This window comes from Heptranchias perlo, chromosome 25, assembly GCF_035084215.1.
Source record: "Heptranchias perlo isolate sHepPer1 chromosome 25, sHepPer1.hap1, whole genome shotgun sequence".
Classification (NCBI taxonomy): Eukaryota; Metazoa; Chordata; class Chondrichthyes; order Hexanchiformes; family Hexanchidae; genus Heptranchias; species Heptranchias perlo.
In genome coordinates, this window is record NC_090349.1 from 8,167,748 (window position 1) to 8,188,371 (window position 20,624).

The 20,624-nt window shown below is 41.8% G+C and overlaps 1 protein-coding gene across 1 annotated transcript in view; it reads left to right on the top strand.

Moving 5' to 3' along the window:
• ppm1f (protein phosphatase, Mg2+/Mn2+ dependent, 1F) overlaps positions 1 to 12,335 on the top strand; it is a 65,620-nt gene extending 53,285 nt beyond the window's left edge. Inside the window, exons 4-7 of the mRNA XM_068005529.1 lie at positions 3,944 to 4,132; positions 5,714 to 5,857; positions 6,851 to 6,944; positions 8,283 to 12,335. Coding sequence (XP_067861630.1) covers positions 3,944 to 4,132; positions 5,714 to 5,857; positions 6,851 to 6,944; positions 8,283 to 8,704 — 849 coding nt within the window. The 3' untranslated portion in view covers positions 8,705 to 12,335. The remainder of the gene's footprint in view (positions 1 to 3,943; positions 4,133 to 5,713; positions 5,858 to 6,850; positions 6,945 to 8,282) is intronic.
• Positions 12,336 to 20,624: the final 8,289 nt, after the last annotated feature.

Below are 20,624 nucleotides of genomic sequence, written 5' to 3' on the forward strand. Positions count from 1 at the left end.
ACCTCAAAGGTAGTGATCTCTAGATTACTCCTAGTGCCACGTGCTAGTGAGTATAGGAATACTGGATAAGACCGGTTAATGCGTGGCTGGAGAAATGGTGCAGGAGGGAAGGCTTCAGATTCCTGGGGCATTGGGACCTCTTCTGGAGCAGGAGGGATCTGTTCAAGATGGACGGGTTGCACCTCAACAGAGCTGGGACCAATGTCCTCGCGGGAAGGTTAACTAGTGTGGTGGGGGAGGGTTTAAACTAATTTGGCAGGGGGATGGACACCAGGATGAAACATTAGAGAGGAGAAACGAGGTGCACAGAGGACTTGGTAGGGACAAATAGCACTAGAGTAAAGTTCAGAAATAACTGGGGGCAAAAGCGAGGCAGTCTAAGATGAATTTAGAGTGCATGTGCGTAAATGCACGTAGCGTGGTAAATAAAGTTGGTGAGCTGCAGGCTCAAGTCGCCACATGGGACTATTGATATAGTAGCAATAACAGAGAGCTGGCTCAAAGAAGGGGAGGATTGGGTACTTAATATTCCTGACTACAAGATATTGAGGAAAGTTAGGGAAGGAAAGAAAGGGGAGGGGGTGGTGGCAGTATTGATATAGCACTGGAAAGGGATGATGTAATTCAGGAGTCAAAGACTGAATCTAGTTCATTAAAATTAAGGAACAAAAGAGGAGCTATTACACTACTGGGTGTATACTATAGGCCACCAAATAATGGGAAGGAGATAGAGGAGCAAATTTGCTGGCAAATTACTCATGCAAGAACTATGGAGTATCAATTATCCCAATATACTGGAACAGTAACAGTGTAAAGGGCAAATAGAGGGAGGAATTACTGAAATCTGTTCAAGAACTTTCTGGAAACCGTGCTGGATCTAGTTCTGGAGACGGAAGTGGGGCATGTGGAGCATGTTTCCGTGGGGGAGCATTTGAGGAACAGTGATCATAATGTCATTGGGTTTAGAATAGTTATGGAAAAGGACCAGGAACAGTCAAATGTGAAAATGCTTAACTGGAGGAGGGCTAATTTCAGTGAGTTAAAAAGGGATCTTGCCCAGGTGGATTGGAATCAAAAATTGGGCAGGCCAAACATTAATTGAACAGGAGGCCTTCAAGGAGAAGTTGGTTCAGATACAGGGTAGACACATCCCTACGAAGGGGAAAGGAAGGGCATCCAAAGCTAGAGCTCCTGGGATGACTAAAGATATTGAGATTAAAATAAAACAGAAAAAGGAGGCTTATGATGAATGTAAGGTTCATCATACAGTAGAGAACCAGGTGGAATACAGAAAGTACAGAAGAGATCTAAAAAAGGTAATGAGAGAAGCAAAGGGAGAGAATGAGAATAGATTAGTGGCTAACATAAAAGAGAACCCAAAAGTCTTTTATAAACATTTAAACAGTAAAAGGAAGCGTGGGTCCGATTAGGAACAAAAAAGATGATCTTGTGCAGGTAGAGGGCATGGCTGAGGTACTAAATGAATACTCCACATCCGTCTTCACGAGAGAAGAGAATGCTGCCTTTGTGACGAAGGAGAAAGCCTCCGAAAGCTTGTGATTTTCAAATAAAACTGTTGGACTATAACCTGGTGTTGTAAGATTCCTTACATTTGTCCACCTCAGTCCATCACCGGCATCTCCACATCATTGTAGCAGTAGAGGAGGAGGTAGCAATTTTGGATAGGATAAAGAGGAGATACTTAAAAGATTGGCAGCACTCAAAGTAGAAAAGTCATCCGGTCCAGATGGGACACATCCTAGGTTACTGAGGGAAGTAAGGGTGGAAATTGCAGAGGCTCTGGTCTTAATCTTCCAATCCTCCTTAGATATGGGGATGGTGCCGGAGGATTGTAAATGTTACACCCCTGTTCAAAAAAGGGGAGAGGGATAAACCTGGCAGGTTAGTCAGCCTAACGTCAGTGTTGGAAACTTTTAGAGAGTAATCCGGGACAAAGTTTATTGACACTTGGAAAAGTATGAGCTAGTAAATGAAAGTCAGCATGGATTTGTTAAAGGAAAATTATGCTTGCCTAACTTGATTGAGTTCTTTGATGAAGTAATGGAGAGGGTTGGTGAGGGTAATGTGGATGATGTGTATATGGACTTTCAGAAGGCATTTGATAAAGTACCACATAATAGACTTGTTGGCAAAATTAAAGCCCATGGGATTAAAGGGACAGTAGCAGTGTGGATACAAAATTGGCTAAGGGACAGAAAGCAGAGAGTAGTGGTGAACGATTGTTTTTCAGACTGGATGGAAGTATACAGTAATGTTCCCCAGGGGTCAGTATTAGGACCACTGCTCTTTTTCATATATAATAATGACTTGAAGTTGGGTATAGAGGGTGTAATTTCAAAGTTTGCAGATGACATGAAACTCAGAAATGTTATAAACAATGTGGAGGATAGTAACAGACTTCAGGAGGGCATAAACAGGCTGGTGAAATGGGCAGACACATGGCAGATGAAATTTAATGCAGAGAAGTGTGAAGTAATGCATTTTGGTAGGAAGAATGAGGAGAGGCACTATAAACCAAATGGTACAATTTAAACGGGAGTGCAGGAACAAAGAGACCAGGGGATATATGTGCACAAATCTTTGAAGGTGACAGGACAAGTTGAGAAGGCTGTTTTTTAAAAAAAACTTATGGGATCCTGGGCTTTATTAGTAGAGGGATAGAGTAGAGTACAAAAGCAAGGAAGATATGCTAAACTTTTATAAAACACTGGTTAGGCCTCAGCCTTTGGTTTTCAATTCTGGGCACCACGCTTTAGGAAGGATTTCAAGGCTTTAGAGAGGGTGCAGAAGAGATTTACTAAAATGGTGCCAGGGATGAGGGACTTCAGTTATGTGGAGAGACTGGAGAAGCTGGGGTTGTTTTCCTTTACAACAGAGAAGGTTAAGAGGAAATTTGACAGAGGTGTTCAAAATCATGAACGGTTTTGACAGTGTAAATAAGGAGAAACTGTTTCCAGTGGCAGAAGGTTCTGTAAGCAGAGGACACAGATTTAAGGTGATCGGCAAAAGAGCCAGAGGCGTCATGAGGAAACACTTTTTTACGCAGCGAGTTGTAATGATCTGGAATGCACTGCCTGAAAGGGTGGTGGAAGCAGTTTCAATAACAACTTTCAAAAGTTGTAAACAATTTTACAACACCAAGTTATAGTCCAGCAATTTTATTTTAAATTCACAAGCTTTCGGAGGCTTCCTCCTTCGTCAGGTGAACGATGTGAAAATTTTCACATCGTTCACCTGACGAAGGAGGAAGCCTCCGAAAGCTTGTGAATTTAAAATAAAATTGCTGGACTATAACTTGGTGTTGTAAAATTGTTTACAATTGTCAACCCCAGTCCATCACCGGCATCTCCACATCAGAACTTTCAAAAGGGAATTGGATAAATACTTGAAGGGAAAAAATTTACAGGGGTATGAGGAAAGGGCAGGGGAATGGGACTAATTGGATTGTTCTTTCAAAGAGCCGGCACAGGTACGATGGGCCAAATGGCTGCCTCCTGTGCTGTACCTACTATGATACTATGAAGTAGTTGTCATTGCAGTATTCTACAGAGAATTAAATAGAATGTACAGCACAGAAATAGACCATTCGGCCCAACTGGTCCATGCCGGTGTTTATGCTCCACACAAACCTCCTCCCACCACTCTTCATCTATCCCTATTGGCATGACCTTCTATTCCTTTCTCCCTTATGTGTTTATCTAGCTTCCCCTTAAATGTATCATGTTATAGTTGTGGGCAAGAAATAAATTGACTTAACAGTATATATCCTGTTGATTAAAGCATTTGTGCCACAGGGCTCGAGGCTTGCTTTTCTAAGCTAAAGGGGCATGATGGTAAATACATGAAAAACAAATTCTCCTCTTAATCCCTTTGTGTTATACTGCAGTGAATAGGACAAATGTTGCTCTGTTTTCTACCCTAGGATGAGAAAGAGAGGACATATTTTGCCGTGTTTGATGGCCATGGTGGAGTGGATGCTGCTGTCTATGCTGCTACACACCTTCATGTCAATCTTGCACATCAGGAAGTGTTTTGGACACAACCAGATGAGGCATTAAGAAGGGCCTTCAAACAGACAGACGAGATGTTTCTTCAGAGAGCCAAGAGAAAGGTGAGTGTAATGAGGCTGAACAGAGCTTGGCTGGGCTAGCGACAACTGTCTTGGCACCAACACCCACCCTTTTAGATGGGACTCTGTTCTGTAATGTAGTTTGTGCTCGTTACGACAGCAGCACAAAATGGGCAATAGTGAGCCTGTCCATTGAGATTGAAGCTGGTAGCCCAGTGCAACGGGGCCAATGGACCATCAGACATAATGGCCCTGCTTTTTTGTCAATGTGAAGCTCTTTCAGATGGTACTATAATGCTGCATTTAGATTGATGATCTGAAGACAGCACTAAAGTAAGAGGTATGAGACCATCTCCTGGAGGTAGGCACTCACTGCGTGGGCTTCACATCAGCTGCACTGGTGCAGTGCTTAGTTTAAAATGTTCTCAACGGTCCATTGGATTACAGGGGAACTTTTGAACTTTTTAATGTTAGCAGACAGCAGATGCTCTTGTCCATTCTCTCCGAATATTGAAATTTAATCGGCATTCAGAAGAATTAGCAGAGCTCCGTTGTCATTGGACAAATGCAATGATTTGTTGAATAAAACAACAATGGAATTGCACCACTGACTCTAACACTTCAACTTTTTATCACTTTTTAAAATAAAAAGCAAGATTAAAAGCCTGCAATTTGTGTTAAAGTAGTCACTGAAGTGCCTTCTGTGTATATATTTTATATTCATTTTTGCACACTTACTCAAACCGACCAAGCTGTTTCCAAGGGAGAATCGATTTTTAGCATTCTTGTTTTCACCTTCAAATCCCTTCAAGCCCTGGACTTTCCCCACCTCCTGCGAACCTCTAGCTCTATGTCCCTGCAAGAAGCCTCCAGTTCTCCAACACTGACCTACTTCTCGTTCTTCTCCCTGCCATCTGTGGCAGCTCCTTTAGCCACCTTGCCCCTGCCCTCTGGAACACTCTCCCTCAGCATCTTCACTTTGCCACTTCATGGGATGGGCAATAAATGCTGGTCATGCCACTGACGGCCACATGCCATGAACAAATTTTTTTTTAAACTCTCTGCCTTCAAAAATTTCCCTTAAGACCTTCCTTTTTGACCATGATTTTGCGCAGCCTGACTTCCCCTTACTTTTCTGCCCTTTCCCCACCCTTGCTCAGTATCCTCTGTAATGTGCTGTAAGATATCTCTTTGTTATGTAATGAGCATTTCAGAAATATAAGTTAGCATGTGACTTACAAAAACAAGGCAAATTTTCAATGTGGCCCTGTAGAGAGGTAAATGAAAAGTAATTTTTTTTTCAACTCTGTAGTATTAGATTGTTTTTTTATTTATTGGAAGTGACATAAGAATATACAAAGATTATCAAGAGCTGAGACTGTTGGCATAGAAACTAGTTGGTTGCCAACGTGCTGAAGTAGTTCACCTTTTGTGGTGTACAGTGTGATGTTTGTTTAACGATGCTAGGTTGGATAAGGAGGGATTAAAAAAAAGTGACTGGATTCTGTTGGGAGCAGGGGGCCGGTTCAATAAGAACTGGGTTAGATGGAGGAGGGGGCTGGGCTGAACATGTAACTGTTGGCATGGAATAACTGCTTCTAACTGAATAGTCATGTGTTGCAGAAGCTACGGAGCGGTACCACTGGCGTGGCAGCCTTGATTGCTGGCGATACACTGCATGTGGCCTGGCTTGGGGACTCTCAGGTAATGATGGTGCGACAGGGCCTGGTTGTGACCCTTATGGACCCACACAAACCTGAGAAAGAGGTAAGTGAGCCATCAAGTGTAGATATTTTATTTTTTTTTAAAAAGGGAGGCAGTGCAGCTAAATCATGATTTCTAGCTTGACCATTGTATGCAGATGAAACTACAGTTGACCTGGATTTTACCTGCACATACAGGTTATCAGCTAAGTGAAAATTGGGCTATAATGTATTCAACTGACCTGCACTACAAAAAACTATTAACAGGATGATGTGTTGGTATTCACAATGCGGCCTTTACACGTGAAAAACTCACAGGAGATTTTCAGTTGCAGGATAGGTTGGTTTGCAAACTTGAAGCCTCTCTAGCCCAGGTCACAAGTAAGGTGCTTTTACGTTTGACTACGTGCCATGCTAGTGTCACCAACTTCTGATGCAACAGTCTCATTCAACTAGCAGCAACACCAAAGTCACTTACTGGATTCACTAAGACCAGTGGCTTTCCAGCCACCGACCATAGCAAATCTGGCAAGTTACTTTGGTGTTGCTGCTGTATATCGGGATCCAGTGGCATTAGCACAGCACTACAGCAATATCAAAACAGCTGTAGCCTTGGCTGAGAAGGCCTGGTATGGAGATGCAGAATACCCTTTGTCCCTGGTCTCAGGTTGGCTTTATACAATTTCTGAAGAATTTTTGTATTGCTAGTCTTGATTTTTTTTCTCTGGGTAAAACAACAAATCTTAAGCTGAGTGCTCCCCTACCCCCAGAGCTAAATCTGCTGTATCACTGCAGGCCTGTCTGAGAATCTGCAGGAATTTGTGTTCAGAGAAATGGTTGGGTTGTTTTGGCAAGTTGTATCTTGTCCTGCATTTTCTTTTCAAGTGATTCTAGTGAATGCATAGCTTGTCGAATCAGTAGTTTAATAAAAGCAGATGTATCAGAGCCAGATTACTGTATCCTGTAAATGTTTCTAACTATACCTTGTTTAACCTTTGCTTTGAGACAAATTGTTGGTTATCCCTGTTCAATTTGGGTAAGAATTATTCTATTTTAGGATGAGAAGCAGAGGATTGAAGAGCTTGGTGGATGTGTGGTATTTCTGGGATGTTGGCGTGTAAACGGAACCCTTGCAGTCTCTAGAGCGATTGGTGAGTATGTGTCTGATCTCAGCAGGAAACATGGTGAATCTAGCAGCTGGCTATCTTAGAGTATCAAAAAGTGAATGAGATGCACCAGTTTTAGGGAGCCTAGTACTGATTAAAATCTAGCCCCATGGTTCCTTCTTAAACTGTTATACTTTAAATCTTTTACAAACTGTTTTTAAAAAAAACAGAAATCCCAACATCCAATAAACAAAACTTTCTATTAATCAGCTTTTAAATGATGTGGTCTTTCCTGAAAGAGCTTAAACTTTGTGTCTTCACTCATGTTGGAATGAATTCTTTTAACATTGGGAGTGCGGTAAGCTCTAACAATGATCGGCTTAAATGTTAATTGCCAGAAAATTGGTGAAAAGTTAAAAATGATTCATTGCATCAAATTATTACATATTACTCCAATTCTAAAATGCAAAGGGGGACTCGGAGGCATACTGTCCTTCCATGCCTGTGATCAGAGTTTGAATCCTGCTCACACTGCTGGGAGGAAAGTCACTTCTCATTTCCATCTATAAGGGTCCAGAGTTCAGGGTTCCCCAGCTGTGTTCTGTGTATTCATAGCATAAAGCCCTCAAAGTTTGATATATCTGAGCAAAGACACAAGAATGGTTGGTGTGGGAAATAGAAAAACTTGTATTGGTACATAGGAAGTGTTATTGAGGTTGAGTTTAAGACAGGGACCTTTCCTCTCCATCTGGCTATGCTATAAGTGATCTAGAAATGCTTGATGCTGACACTGGCGGGTAAAATGTTTTGTTTCCCAGCACTGACACTAGTTTGAAACTATTGGAAAGAATAAATAAGTGACACATTTGATATCATTTCCAATCCAGTTACCAGTTCTATTTTTTGTGTAATGTGTGTGTTCAATTTTAGCATTGAGTATGCTATGTAGTGGAAACCAAATGCAGCGTGATTCCTCTTGCCCTTCCCATCAAGAACACTCAGGTCAGATATAACACACACGGGAGGATCAAGTTCTCTCTTAAGTGCCACAAAAATAGGTTTTTAATGTAAATTCAGAAGAGTACATACATAGACATCATGTTTCAGTTTCCCATTCCACGTGAATTCATAAACTCTCTGACTTTTTTTGTATCAGTTGATTCTGAGTAACATGCATTTTTGTGTTGATTCCCTTTGCTGGGTCTCAAAATATCTGAGTTCTCTTCATTAGGGGCCTTTAGTAGTTATTCAGAAAAGAGATTTTCATCTTTGTGGGTTGAATAAGGCAAAGTGGAGTATGTAGACACTCTGCACTGCACCAAGTCTTAATGTGTTGATTTTTTTCTTGCCTGTTGTGATGATTTTTGTTACTCATTTTTCTAGGGGACATTGACCAAAAACCTTACATTTCGGGGGATGCAGATAGTGCCTCGTTCAAACTGGATGGCACAGAGGACTACATTGTTCTAGCCTGCGATGGCTTCTTTGATGGAATTGAACCTTCCAAGGTTGTGGACCTTGTGCAAGAACACTTGCAAGAGAACGCAGGCAATGGCAGTACAGTTGCAGAGTCACTTGTAGCAGCTGCAAAAGAAGGTGGCTCTAGTGACAACATCACTGTAGTACTGGTCTTTCTACGGGATCCACAGGCCATTCTGAAAAACAGCAACTTGCATGTGGGCAGTGAGAGCACTGACCAGAACGGCAGGTCCCCCCAAGTCGGAGGCAACTCTGCAACATCATCACCACAGCTGACTTTCTCAACTGTGGCTAAAGACAACCAGGCAAAGGGTCAGACAGGCTGACTCCTGCCTACTGGAGATCGGATAACTGTGTTATATTCAGGGAGTATGCTTTTATCAGTGACGCCAAAGAAGTGGGAGAGGGAGGGGTTTGGTGTTGAAATGCCAGCACATTGTAAAGTGTCGGCACTGCTTTGGCAAGCTTGTGCTTGCACCTGCACCTGCCAAACCAGTCTATTTAAATCCAAAGATGCCTGTGTAAGCTTTAATGAAAAGAGTGACAACAATCAGTAACCGAGGGTGCAATGAACTTCAATTGGAAAGAATAAAGGTGGCCAAGGGCATGTCGAAGTCTGTCATGACACTGCACCTTTCCTTAAATCCCAAGTTTAAAGGGCTAACTCCCAGAATCAAGTGGAATCAAAGATTTGTACCACATTGCCTTGCTACAGCTTTCTACCTGGGAATAGAAAACAAATAACTTGAATTTGCACTCTAACCCTGGGGCCTAGCTCTGTAGATTGGATAATAGGATATTACAAGGCAGTATTTCATTTGATGCCTCAGATATGTTCTCTGTATCTAGAGGTTGAATTGTTGCCTTTAGTTGCCTCCAGCTTACCAAAATTGTGTTGTTCACACTACAGCTGATTCACTAGCTGTTCTGATGCAAGCTTTCCTCAGCAACTAACTTGATGGAGTTTTGAGAACAAGCTGTTTTATGAACTTCATCTGCCTGAAAACACTCTCCTACAGAGACTGGGGTATTTAGGACTGACATCAGTGAGTGCAAGTATTATGTGCCAGCCTAGTCAGGTGTCCAGTGGGGTGATATTACAGGATTATTTTTACAGCAAATAAAATACTCCCATTATTTGCTCCATTGTATGTATTATAAAGCACTCAATTCCATTCTCTTTTACCTAGCCCAAATGAAATGTCAAAGATTAATAGAAAGATCCATAACTGGGCTGAATGGGTTAACCCAATAACATTGAAGAACTGCTCCTACTGCCACCATGTTGACTAGGTTCCCTGTGGTAAAATTGCAAACTTGCGTAAAGTTTGTAATTTTTCCCATATTATTTTTCTCAAGTATGTGAAGTTTTCAGCACCCTTGTGTACTGACTGCCTCCAGCAGAAAATGCAGGCTGACCATTTAGTGCCTTATTCCACTCCATGCATGCAATGCAGACTATGTAATGATTTGTACTGCTCTATGAATACAGTGCAGGCTGACCGTTTAGTGCCTTATATCTCTTTACGCAGCTACTGTAATGTTACGTACTGCACAGTGTAACATGGCTTCATTCCCTTCCTCTTGTCAGAGGAAAAATAAGTATGTCAAACAACAACAAAACCTTCCATTTGGTGCTGAGTTTGAAGAATTCATTGTATTACTTGTGTCAAAAAGTTTGGAGAAATGAATGTATTACATTTTGAATAGTCGGCAACTGGAATTACTTTGATGTAGAAATATTAGGATTTTGTCAGTAGTTAAGTAACTACTGAATTTAGTAATAGAAACTGATATTATCTCTTGACAATTATGCATTCTAGGACATGTGTGGAATTCTAGCTCCATCTGTCCTAAGGGTCCTCAGAAGGACCAGCACCCTCAAGTGTGTTAATTTTATGAAATAATAAAGGCTAATGTGCAAAGCAGCCAAATACTCTCCAACAAGCTGAGTGGTCAGCAAGTTTTTTTTTTAAACTGGAAAAATCATAATGGTAAAGTTTCAGTGAAGAAACTTTTTCTAACCTGGATGTTTTTATTCACACCTGATTATGGAATTTTTTGTTCCTATTATAATGTTCTTCCCTCTAATAAACATACTCTGAATATGCTACAATACTGTAGTACTATCCTGTCTCATGTCCTGTGGCACTGCGTCAAATCTATTGCCAGTGATTAAATCATTTTTATATTAGAACAAAACCATATTGTTTAATATGTTATACCTAATGCTAGTCAATGAATTGCTGACAACCCAATCTTCGGCAGAGGATAGTCATTGTTCATCTAATGAACAAACTACTCAATCTTAACTTTTACAATTTATAATGGTATCTGAGCGTCCTGACTTTGTGAGGGACCCTTAGTGAACTCCTTACTGTTTTGATTGTTGGAAATGTGGAGCTGGTAATATACTGGTGCCTGTGCATACTTACTCGTATCGCTCTTATTTTACTTACATTTCTAATTATATTTTTTGATGTGCTTGATGTAACTATGAGACTTTATAACCTGATATTTATTCATATTGCATGATATGAACATATGTATTTTTTTAAGCAAACCTGAAACTTGCTGCGGGGGGAGGTGGTGCCTGGTGTGGTTTTGTGCATGTTGGAGTGTTGTGCAGTCACTGTACAAGGACCCTATATAATGGGATATCCTCCTGTGTACCACCATGAGCATTGCTTGTACTTAGATCACAAACTGTTTTGCTGGTATCACATCTTACGTCATCAACTACCCAAGGTCTGAAATGTTTGAGCCAGAAGGTGATGGAAGCACTTACCTTTCCTTCTCTAAATGTTTATCATGTACAAAATACTTTTAATGGCAAGATACTCCTGTCTTGTTTCCACAGCAGTTTATACATTAGGCTCTGTTACAGTAAGGTATTTTTCCCCTTTGGTCACTATCCAGTCCTATGGGCATCAGATATGGATACTGATTTTGTAAACTCCAATTTAATTAAACTCCAATGAATCTGTTGTCATATTTGAGGTCAAATATTGCTGGAAATAGCTGTCTTGAACATGAGATTTATTTATCCTGGTCCCACAGGAATGTGACTTTTTTTTTTGGTTTCCACAAACTCTGCACATGACTGCTGTAAGGTCATACCCACTGTGTGACACTTTGGCATATGCAGGGTTTGCACCTGTACCTGTATCTGTTAAGTTGTGTATTGGCTGGTCATTTTGCCCAAGTGTTCAGTAACACGGTTATTGAATAACGAAATACAATTGATTGGCAGCTTTCAGTGAAACAGATTTGTTTTATTTGTTCTTGGGATATGGGTGACAGTGGCAAGGCCGCATTTATTGCCCACCCCTAATTACCCTGAGAAAGTGGTGGGCTACTTTCTTGAACCACTGCAGTCCTTGTGATGGTGCTCTCAAAATCGTGTTTGGTAGGGAATTCCAGCATATTGACCCAGTGACATTGAAACAACAGCAATATACGTCCAAGTCAGGATAGTGCGTAACTTGGAGGTGATGGTGTTCCCATGACATTGCTGCTCTTGTCCCTTTTCGGTAATAGAGGTCGCAAAGGAGGGAAGTGCTGTCGAAGTAATCTTAGTGAGTTGCTGCAGTGCGTCCTGTAGATCGTAAATACTGCAGCCATTAGTCCACTGATGGTGGAGGGGATAGAGCTTGAGTTCAGTGGCAAAGGTGTTCATTAAATGAACTGCTGTCCTGGATGGTGTTGCTCCCGTTCAGGCAAGTGGTGAGTATTCCATCACATTCTGCACAAGCTTCTAAAGTCCCACATCAGTGTGGCTGGTGTGATCTGTCTTTATTCCAGATGGATTTTCATCTCCAGGAAATATTTTTTATGTTTACAAGTGAGAACAGATGCATGTTGAAGAAAAATTTTCACATTGATGTTACAAAAACAACTCTAACCCACATCAACACAGAAAATGTTGGAAAAGCTCGGCAAATGAGGCAGCATCTGTGGAGAAAGAAACAGTTAATGTTTCAGGTCAATGACCTTTCACGAAAGGTCTTCGACCTGAAACATTAACTCTACTTCTTTCCCCACAGATGCTGCCTCATTTGCCGAGCTTTTCCAACATTTTCTGGTTTTATTTCAGATTTCCAGCATCTGCAGTATTTTGCTTTTGATCTAACCCACATTAAAGTTTAAAACGTATATCTTTTACCTCTTTGACTTTAATACTGGTATGTACCTAATTCTGTACGTATTATATGTGATGAGCCATGGGATACAATCTATGCTCCACTGGTAGCACTGGCCCAATTTGTGATGTTTTCAGGTCTCCCTACTCCTGCAATATTGGATCATATCCCACCACACCTTATTGTGAACCCTATAATCTGCAAACTAACACACACCAAGATAGTCTCTGGGTTTGGCTTGCACTCATAGAAACAGGTCCTCGCTTGTAGAGCACTTTTTAATAATAGAGTTATCAAGAGTGCACACAGTATTACAATAAACACAACACCACTACATTACTAGTTTAAAAAAATTTGGGACAATAGTACTGTAATTACATAGTAACAACTTTGAGGCAGGGCTAGGCTATTATACATATACTCTACCACATCCAACTTTACATTAGATTTAGAAATGCATGAAGGTAATCTTATAATGAATATATATTTAATGTCTATCTAACTGCAATCATTATTAATTTATACAAAAGTTTTAGCAATTTCTGATAGCAGGTCCAAGGACATAATCCCCAAATTGGTTTGCTGAATATATCGTGATGTTGATGTGCAGAGAACTGCAATTCAAGCTTACATAAAAAAACGTGAGTTTGCCTTGAATGATAGTAAACTCTCAGCAGCCACTTGACAGCCATCAGCACACTCACATCTGGGTTGAGTGACGACACCCATAGAGCGTTTCACTGATCTCCATCAAAGAATCAAACTCTCCCACCATTTTGTGCTGTTGTCATAAGCTGGTTTCAGTTTTTCTGGCCAATGAGTGTGTAAATTAATCAGCTTTATATTATACAGTTAATTGAATTTAAGGGTGTGCTGTAAAATGGTATAGACCTAAGCACCAATGGTAATAGTCTTAATTTTGTTCCCATCCTGCTAATCTTATAATCAGATAATTATGATTGACAGTGATGGTAAACTGGATTGAGTACAACCTGCACAATCTCATCATGTGATAGAAAGGATTGAGTAGGACTGGAAAGAGGAAGTGAAGCCGTTAACACCCCTGTGGCTAGTTTATGGTGCTGCTGACTTGCTCTACTCCAAATGCAAACCTTTTTTTGTTTCATTGGCCACTAGTTGTGACTTGGGGCTATAACCAGGACTTCAGTGAGCTGTTAAACTTCACAACAACATTGCACAAAACCAACAGGAAGCAACTTGGTGTCAAAGATTTATCTCAAAAGTATTTATTGATATCTGCAAAATGGAATCCTCTTGTCACTGCTGAGATAGAAGGATGACAGACAAAGCTATGAGTTTGAAATCTGAGTTGTGCCTTTTTGCCTTATTGTGGATGGGTTATTAACTATCCTGAAATGCTGTTTCTATGTACACAGTATTAATCTCATAATAAAACAAAGTTTATGCAACTTTCTTATGTTTTTATTACCAGCTGTAATTAGCTGTAAGTAAGCAGCAAAGTATGCTGCATTATAGATACTTATTCTCTTCCCTGGGTGAAAGAAAATAAGGGTACATAAGGAGAGTTAGCTCACTGTTTAATAGTACACCAATGCAAAGTGCCTTGAGGCAGCCTAGTGTCCAAGATGGCCCACAGGACAACCTCCCTAAGCCAATGAGAGTCAGGAGGTGCTAAGCAAAGCTGAAGTCCTTCAACACACAAAGAAAAGGAATGCACACCCAGAGGTGGGTTATAAAGCTCTGTCATTGTCTCTTGCTCAGGATAATTTGGGGAGGTTGAATGGAAAAATTAAAATAAATGAAATTTAACCCTTTTATGGTATGTTTGCCTTTATTCTTGTATTGGAAATTTCTAGGCATATGAAAAGGTAGAAAGCAATGCCATTGCCCCAAAAATGTGACTGTACTAAATAGTCTTCAGTTAGAGGGGAAATATTTTTTTAATTGATATCTTATTCAACACCATGAGTCTCTTCCTAAGCGCAACAATGGACTGTATCCAAATTTGGAGAAAAGCCCTGGAAGCGCTCCTTTTAAAAGTCTGATGCCAAACAGCAGCTGTATTGACCATGTGGTAGTCTTTCTCCCTCTCTCTCCCTGTTTTATATTTTGGGCCTAACTCAGAGTGCATCTCAATTCTTTTCTCCCATTAATGGCATACTGGATGAAGAAGACTAGATTCTCTGAGCATCAAGTACTCCCAGGTCAGGTGCAGCCCATGGTAGACTCCTGCTCTGCACCATTAACTTGTTTTAATCTCAAACTTACTGTACCACTGATCTTCTCTATTCCCATTGCCAGCCAGCCTATGAGATATGAGTGAGAATATCAAATGAGTGCAAAATTATAAGCAGTGTCATTCTGTGGACTCGCTAACAGGAAACTGGGTTGTGATATCCAGTCATTTCACATAAGATCCTTACAGCTAGGAGAGATTGAAGATTTGGCTGTAGTTTGGGCCAGATTCAATGCAGGACCCCAAGGTGAAAGGATAGTGTGCCGACCTACAACGGTCAGCCTCGTCTCCCTCTATCTTTACCTACCTTCCACTTCTGCACTTATTGTAAATGGGGAAAGTCTTTCACGTGAGTACAGGTAGGTAAAAGTTTGTATGACTCCATTATCAGTACCTTGAAATATCTCCACATCGCTAGTGATTGTATTCTTGAGGTAAATCACAACTAGTTTTTCAACCCTTATGACATGTTTATAGACCATTAATAAAGGAGTATTAAAACATCGACCTGGTAACCTGATCAAGCATGTATTATTTCAGGTTACATTAATAATAAAGATCATTTAAAACAAAACATCCATTGTTGCACTCCACATTCAACTACAACATAACTACTGATGAAACATTGTTTTTGGCTCATTAACTTGGAGAGCAAGTGTTTTTATATAATCTCTATAGTGTAACCCCACACGTACAACCTCCAGATAAAGAACCTAAGAAACCTCAGTCCTCAGCTTAACTTCATCTATATCTGATTTACCTCGCAACTTTTGCTCACCACTAGATGGAGCAGTTTTCTAATATAAGCGAACGGCAAGCCCCAGTATAACAAGGTAACTCCTTATTCAAGGCAGTTTACTCAAATACAGATGAAGACGGCTGTTCAACCTATTTTAGCTCATCCATTCAGAAATTCTGAACTACTATCTCCCCATCACAACATCTGACTCTCTTTTACCCTACCTAGATGTCCATTCTGAATGATAAATACTCCGCCTTGGGAACTTCCTGATATTGTTCCTAAACTGGCCTCTCACCAGCTTAAACCACTCACCACATCCTACTCTTATGCCATGCCTCAAAATAGATTTACTATAACATAAACTATCTTATTGTGAGTGATTGCATTGACATCCTGACTTTAACTGAAATCTGGCTGACAGGCGGCAGCACCTTGCCCCTTACTGAAGCCTCCCCACCTGGCTATAGTTTCAACCATCTGCCCCCGCCCAAAGCACCGCAGTGATGGTGTGGCCCTCATCACCAAATTACATCTTGGTCTTTTCCTCCATCAAGCACCTCACCTTGTTCCACCCCTCTCACCTTATTTAAAATCCTTGTCTCTGCCCCCACCCTCCCCCCAAGCACCACCCTAAGTTTCTCACCGGGATATCCTCCTTTCCTCACCGCTTCTGCACTGAGCAACTCTTCATCCTCGGGGATCTCAATCTTCATCTCAGTTTCCCTGCCTTCTCGCCTTTAGAATTCACTGTCCTCCGCTCCATATAATCTGTCCTACCCATACGCGACCACCCTCTCGACCTCGCCATCTCCTGTGGCCTCTCTACTCCCACTTCTCTATTGTGGACAGGGCTATCTCCGAACAATTATTTATATCCCTCACCACCACATCGCCCCACCCCCTTTCAACTCCATTTCCTTCTATGTCCGCCCCTGAAAAAAAACTCTTCCCCCAAATGACTTACACCTGCACTTTCTATATTCCAACTGCCTAGTCTTTGGCCCTCCATTTGCCACAGTACTTCTGCAGCTGTCGATCTGCTTAATAGAATCGTAGAAGTTTACAACATGGAAACAGGCCCTTCAGCCCAACATGTCCAGGTCGCCCAGTTTATACCACTAAGCTAGTCCCAGTTGCCTGCACTTGGCCCATATCCCTCTATACCCATCTTACCCATGTAACTGTCCAAATGCTTTTTAAAAGACAAAATTGTACCCGCCTCTACTACTGCCTCTGGCAGCTCGTTCCAGACACTCACCACCCTTTGAGTGAAAAAATTGCCCCTCTGGACCCTTTTGTATCTCTCCCCTCTCACCTTAAATCTATGCCCCCTCGTTATAGACTCCCCTACCTTTGGGGAAAGATTTTGACTATCGACCTTATCTATGCCCCTCATTATTTTATAGACTTCTACAAGATCACCCCTAAACCTCCTACTCTCCAGGGAAAAAAGTCTCAGTCTATCCAACCTCTCCCTATAAGTCAAACCATCAAGTCCCGGTAGCATCCTAGTAAATCTTTTCTGCACTCTTTCTAGTTTAATAATATCCTTTCTATAATAGGGTGACCAGAACTGTACACAGTATTCTAAGTGTGGCCTTACTAATGTCTTGTACAACTTCAACAAGACATCCCAACTCCTGTATTCAATGTTCTGACCAATGAAACCAAGCATGCTGAATGCCTTCTTCACCACCCTATCCACCTGTGACTCCACTTTCAAGGAGCTATGAACCTGTACTCCTAGATCTCTTTGTTCTATAACTCTCCCCAACGCCCTACCATTAACGGAGTAGGTCCTGGCCCGATTCGATCTACCAAAATGCATCACCTCACATTTATCTAAATTAAACTCCATCTGCCATTCATCGGCCCACTGGCCCAATTTATCAAGATCCCGTTGCAATCCTAGATAACCTTCTTCACTGTCCACAATGCCACCAATCTTGGTGTCATCTGCAAACTTACTAACCATGCCTCCTAAATTCTCATCCAAATCATTAATATAAATAACAAATAACAGCGGACCCAGCACCGATCCCTGAGGCACACCGCTGGTCACAGGCCTCCAGTTTGAAAAACAACCCTCTACAACCACCCTCTGTTTTCTGTCGTCAATCCAATTTTGTATCCAATTGGCTACCTCACCTTGGATCCCGTGAGATTTAACCTTATGTAACAACCTACCATGCGGTACCTCCTCAAGACATCACTATTTATTTCCCCAAGTTCCCTAACATCCATGCCTTTCTCAACCGTAAATACCGATGTGAAATATTCATTTAGGATCTCACCCATCTCTTGTGGTTCCGCTCATAGATGACCTTGTTGATCCTTAACAGGCCCTACTCTCTCCCCAGTTACTCTTTTGCCCTTTATGTATTTGTAGAAGCTCTTTGGATTCTCCTTTGCCTTATCTGCCAAAGCAATCTCATGTCCCCTCTTTGCCCTCCTGATTTCTCTCTTAACTCTACTCCGGCAATCTCTATACTCTTCAAGGGATCCACTTGATCCCAGCTGTCTATGCATGTCATATGCCTCCTTCTTCTTTCTGACTAGGGCCTCAATCTCCCGAGTCATCCAAGGTTCCCTACTTCTACCAGCCTTGCCCTTCACTTTATAAGGAATGTGCTTACCCTGAACCCTGGTTAACACACTTTTGAAAGCCTCCCACTTACCAGACGTCCCTTTGCCTGCCAACAGACTCTCCCAATCAACTTCTGAAAGTTCCTGTCTAATACCATCAAAATTGGCCTTTCCCCAATTTAGAATTTTAACTTTTGGGCCAGACCTATCATTCTCCATAGCTATCTTAAAACTAATGGAATTATGATCACTGGTTCCAAAGTGATCTCTCACTAACACTTCTGTCACCTGCCCTTCCTTATTTCCCAAGAGGAGGTCAAGTTTTGCCCCCTCTCTAGTCGGGCCATCCACATACTGAATGAGAAATTCCTCCTGAATACACTCAACAAATTTCTCTCCATCAAAGCCACTAATGCTATGGCTGTCCCAGTCAATGTTGGGAAAGTTAAAGTCCCCTACTATTACCACCCTATTTTTCTTGCAGCTGTCTGTAATCTCCTTACATATTTGCTCCTCAATTTCCTGTTGACTATTTGGGGGTCTGTAGTACAATCCTATCAAAGTGATCTCTCCCTTCTTATTTTTCAGTTCTACCCATATAGACTCAGTGGGCAAACCCTCGGGTATATCCCCCCTCACTACTGCCGTGATGTTCTCCCTAATCAAGAACGCAACTCCCCCTCCTCTCTTACCTCCTGCTCTATCTTTCCTATAGCATCTGTACCCTGGAACATTGAGCTGCCAGTCCTGCCCCTCCCTTAGCCATGTTTCAGTAATAGCTATAACATCCCAGTCCCATGTACCCATCCATGCCCTGAGTTCATCTGCCTTGCCCATCAGACTTCTTGCATTGAAATAAATGCAGTTTAATCTAGACTTCCCTTGGTCTTTGCCCTGCTTTCTCAGACCATCGGTCCGGTCATGTTTTGTACACTCTCCCTTACTGCCTTTTGTTTCTGTCACCACTTTACTTCCCACTGACTTCCTGCATCGGTTCCCATCCCCCTGCCACATTAGTTTAAACCCTCCCAACAGCACTAGCAAACACTCCCCCTAGGACATTGGTTCCAGTCCTGCCCAGATGCAGACCGTCCAATTTGTACTGGTCCCACCTCCCCCAGAACCGGTTCCAATGGCCCAGGAATTTGAATCCCTCCCTCTTGCACCATCTCTCAAGCCACGTATTCATCCTAGCTATCCTGTCATTCCTACTCTGACTAGCCCGTGGCACTGGTAGCAATCCTGAGAATACTACCTTTGAGGTCCTACTTTTTAGTTTAACTCCTAACTCCCTAATTTCAGCTTGTAGGACCTCATCCTGACATCCCAACTGCTCCTCGACACCAGTTCTTCTGCTACACACTGTTCAGTGGAGGTGACTGAGCCGACTTCTCCCAGAATGCCCCTCTGTCTCCTCTGCTCCTTCATGTCCCCAGCAAAACCCTTACTCTATCCCATCCCAGTCAATCCTCCTGGTATAACCCCTATCTTTGCTCCCTCAAGTCCAAAAGGCACAGACTTGAGTGTAGCTGGTGCAGAACTGGTTTCGCCATCCATCACCAGATTTGGCTGGACCACATCAAACGTTATTGGGCCTCACTCTCCTCTTCCAAAACCACTCACACTATTGCATTAAATCTACATTACAGCAACAATTACATTACATTTCAGCCCAACTGGTATATGTTGGGTTTATACTCCACAAGAACCCTTTCCCACTCCAATTACCTCTCGCCACCTTGCCCCCATAATCTCTCTATTCCCTTCTCTCATATATGCATCAAGCCTCTCCTTAAATGCATCAGTGCTATCTGCATCAACCACTCCATTTAGCAGTGAGTCCCACATTCTCACCACTCTCTGCATAAAGAAATGCTCCCTAAATTCTTTATTTGATCTATTATATTTATACCCCCTTGTTCTGGACTCACAAGTGGAAACAGTTTCTCCACATCCACCCTATCGATCTTCATAATTTTGAAGGCCTCTATCAGGTCTCCACTCAGTCCTCTCTTTTCCATAGAAGAGAGCCCAAGCCTGCTCAATCTTTCCTGATAGTTGCATCCTCTCAATTCTGGTAACATCCTTGTAAATCTTTTGTGCACTTTGTCCAGTGCTTCAATATCCTTTTTGTAATATGGAGACCAGAACTGCACACAGTACTCTGTGTGGTCTAACCACAGTCTAGAAATGAATCCCAGTACTTTGTTTGCCCTCTTTATGCCCTTATCAACTTGCGTTGCTATTTTTAGCTATTTATGTATCTGTATTCCCAGATTGCTTTGCCTCATTTGGATTCTTGCCTTCCAAGGAATAAGTGGTCTCCACCCACTCTGCAAGTCTATTTAGTTCTTCCTATATTTTGGTGCAGTCCTTCACGTTACTGGCAATACTCCTCAACTTCATATCATCTGCCAATTTTGACATAATAGCTCCAATTTCTGAGCCCAAATCATTTGTGTATATGGTGAATAACAGTAATCTGGACATTGCTGTAGGAGTTCCTCAGGGCAGTGTCCTAGGCCCAACCATCTTCAGCTGCTTCATCAATGACCTTC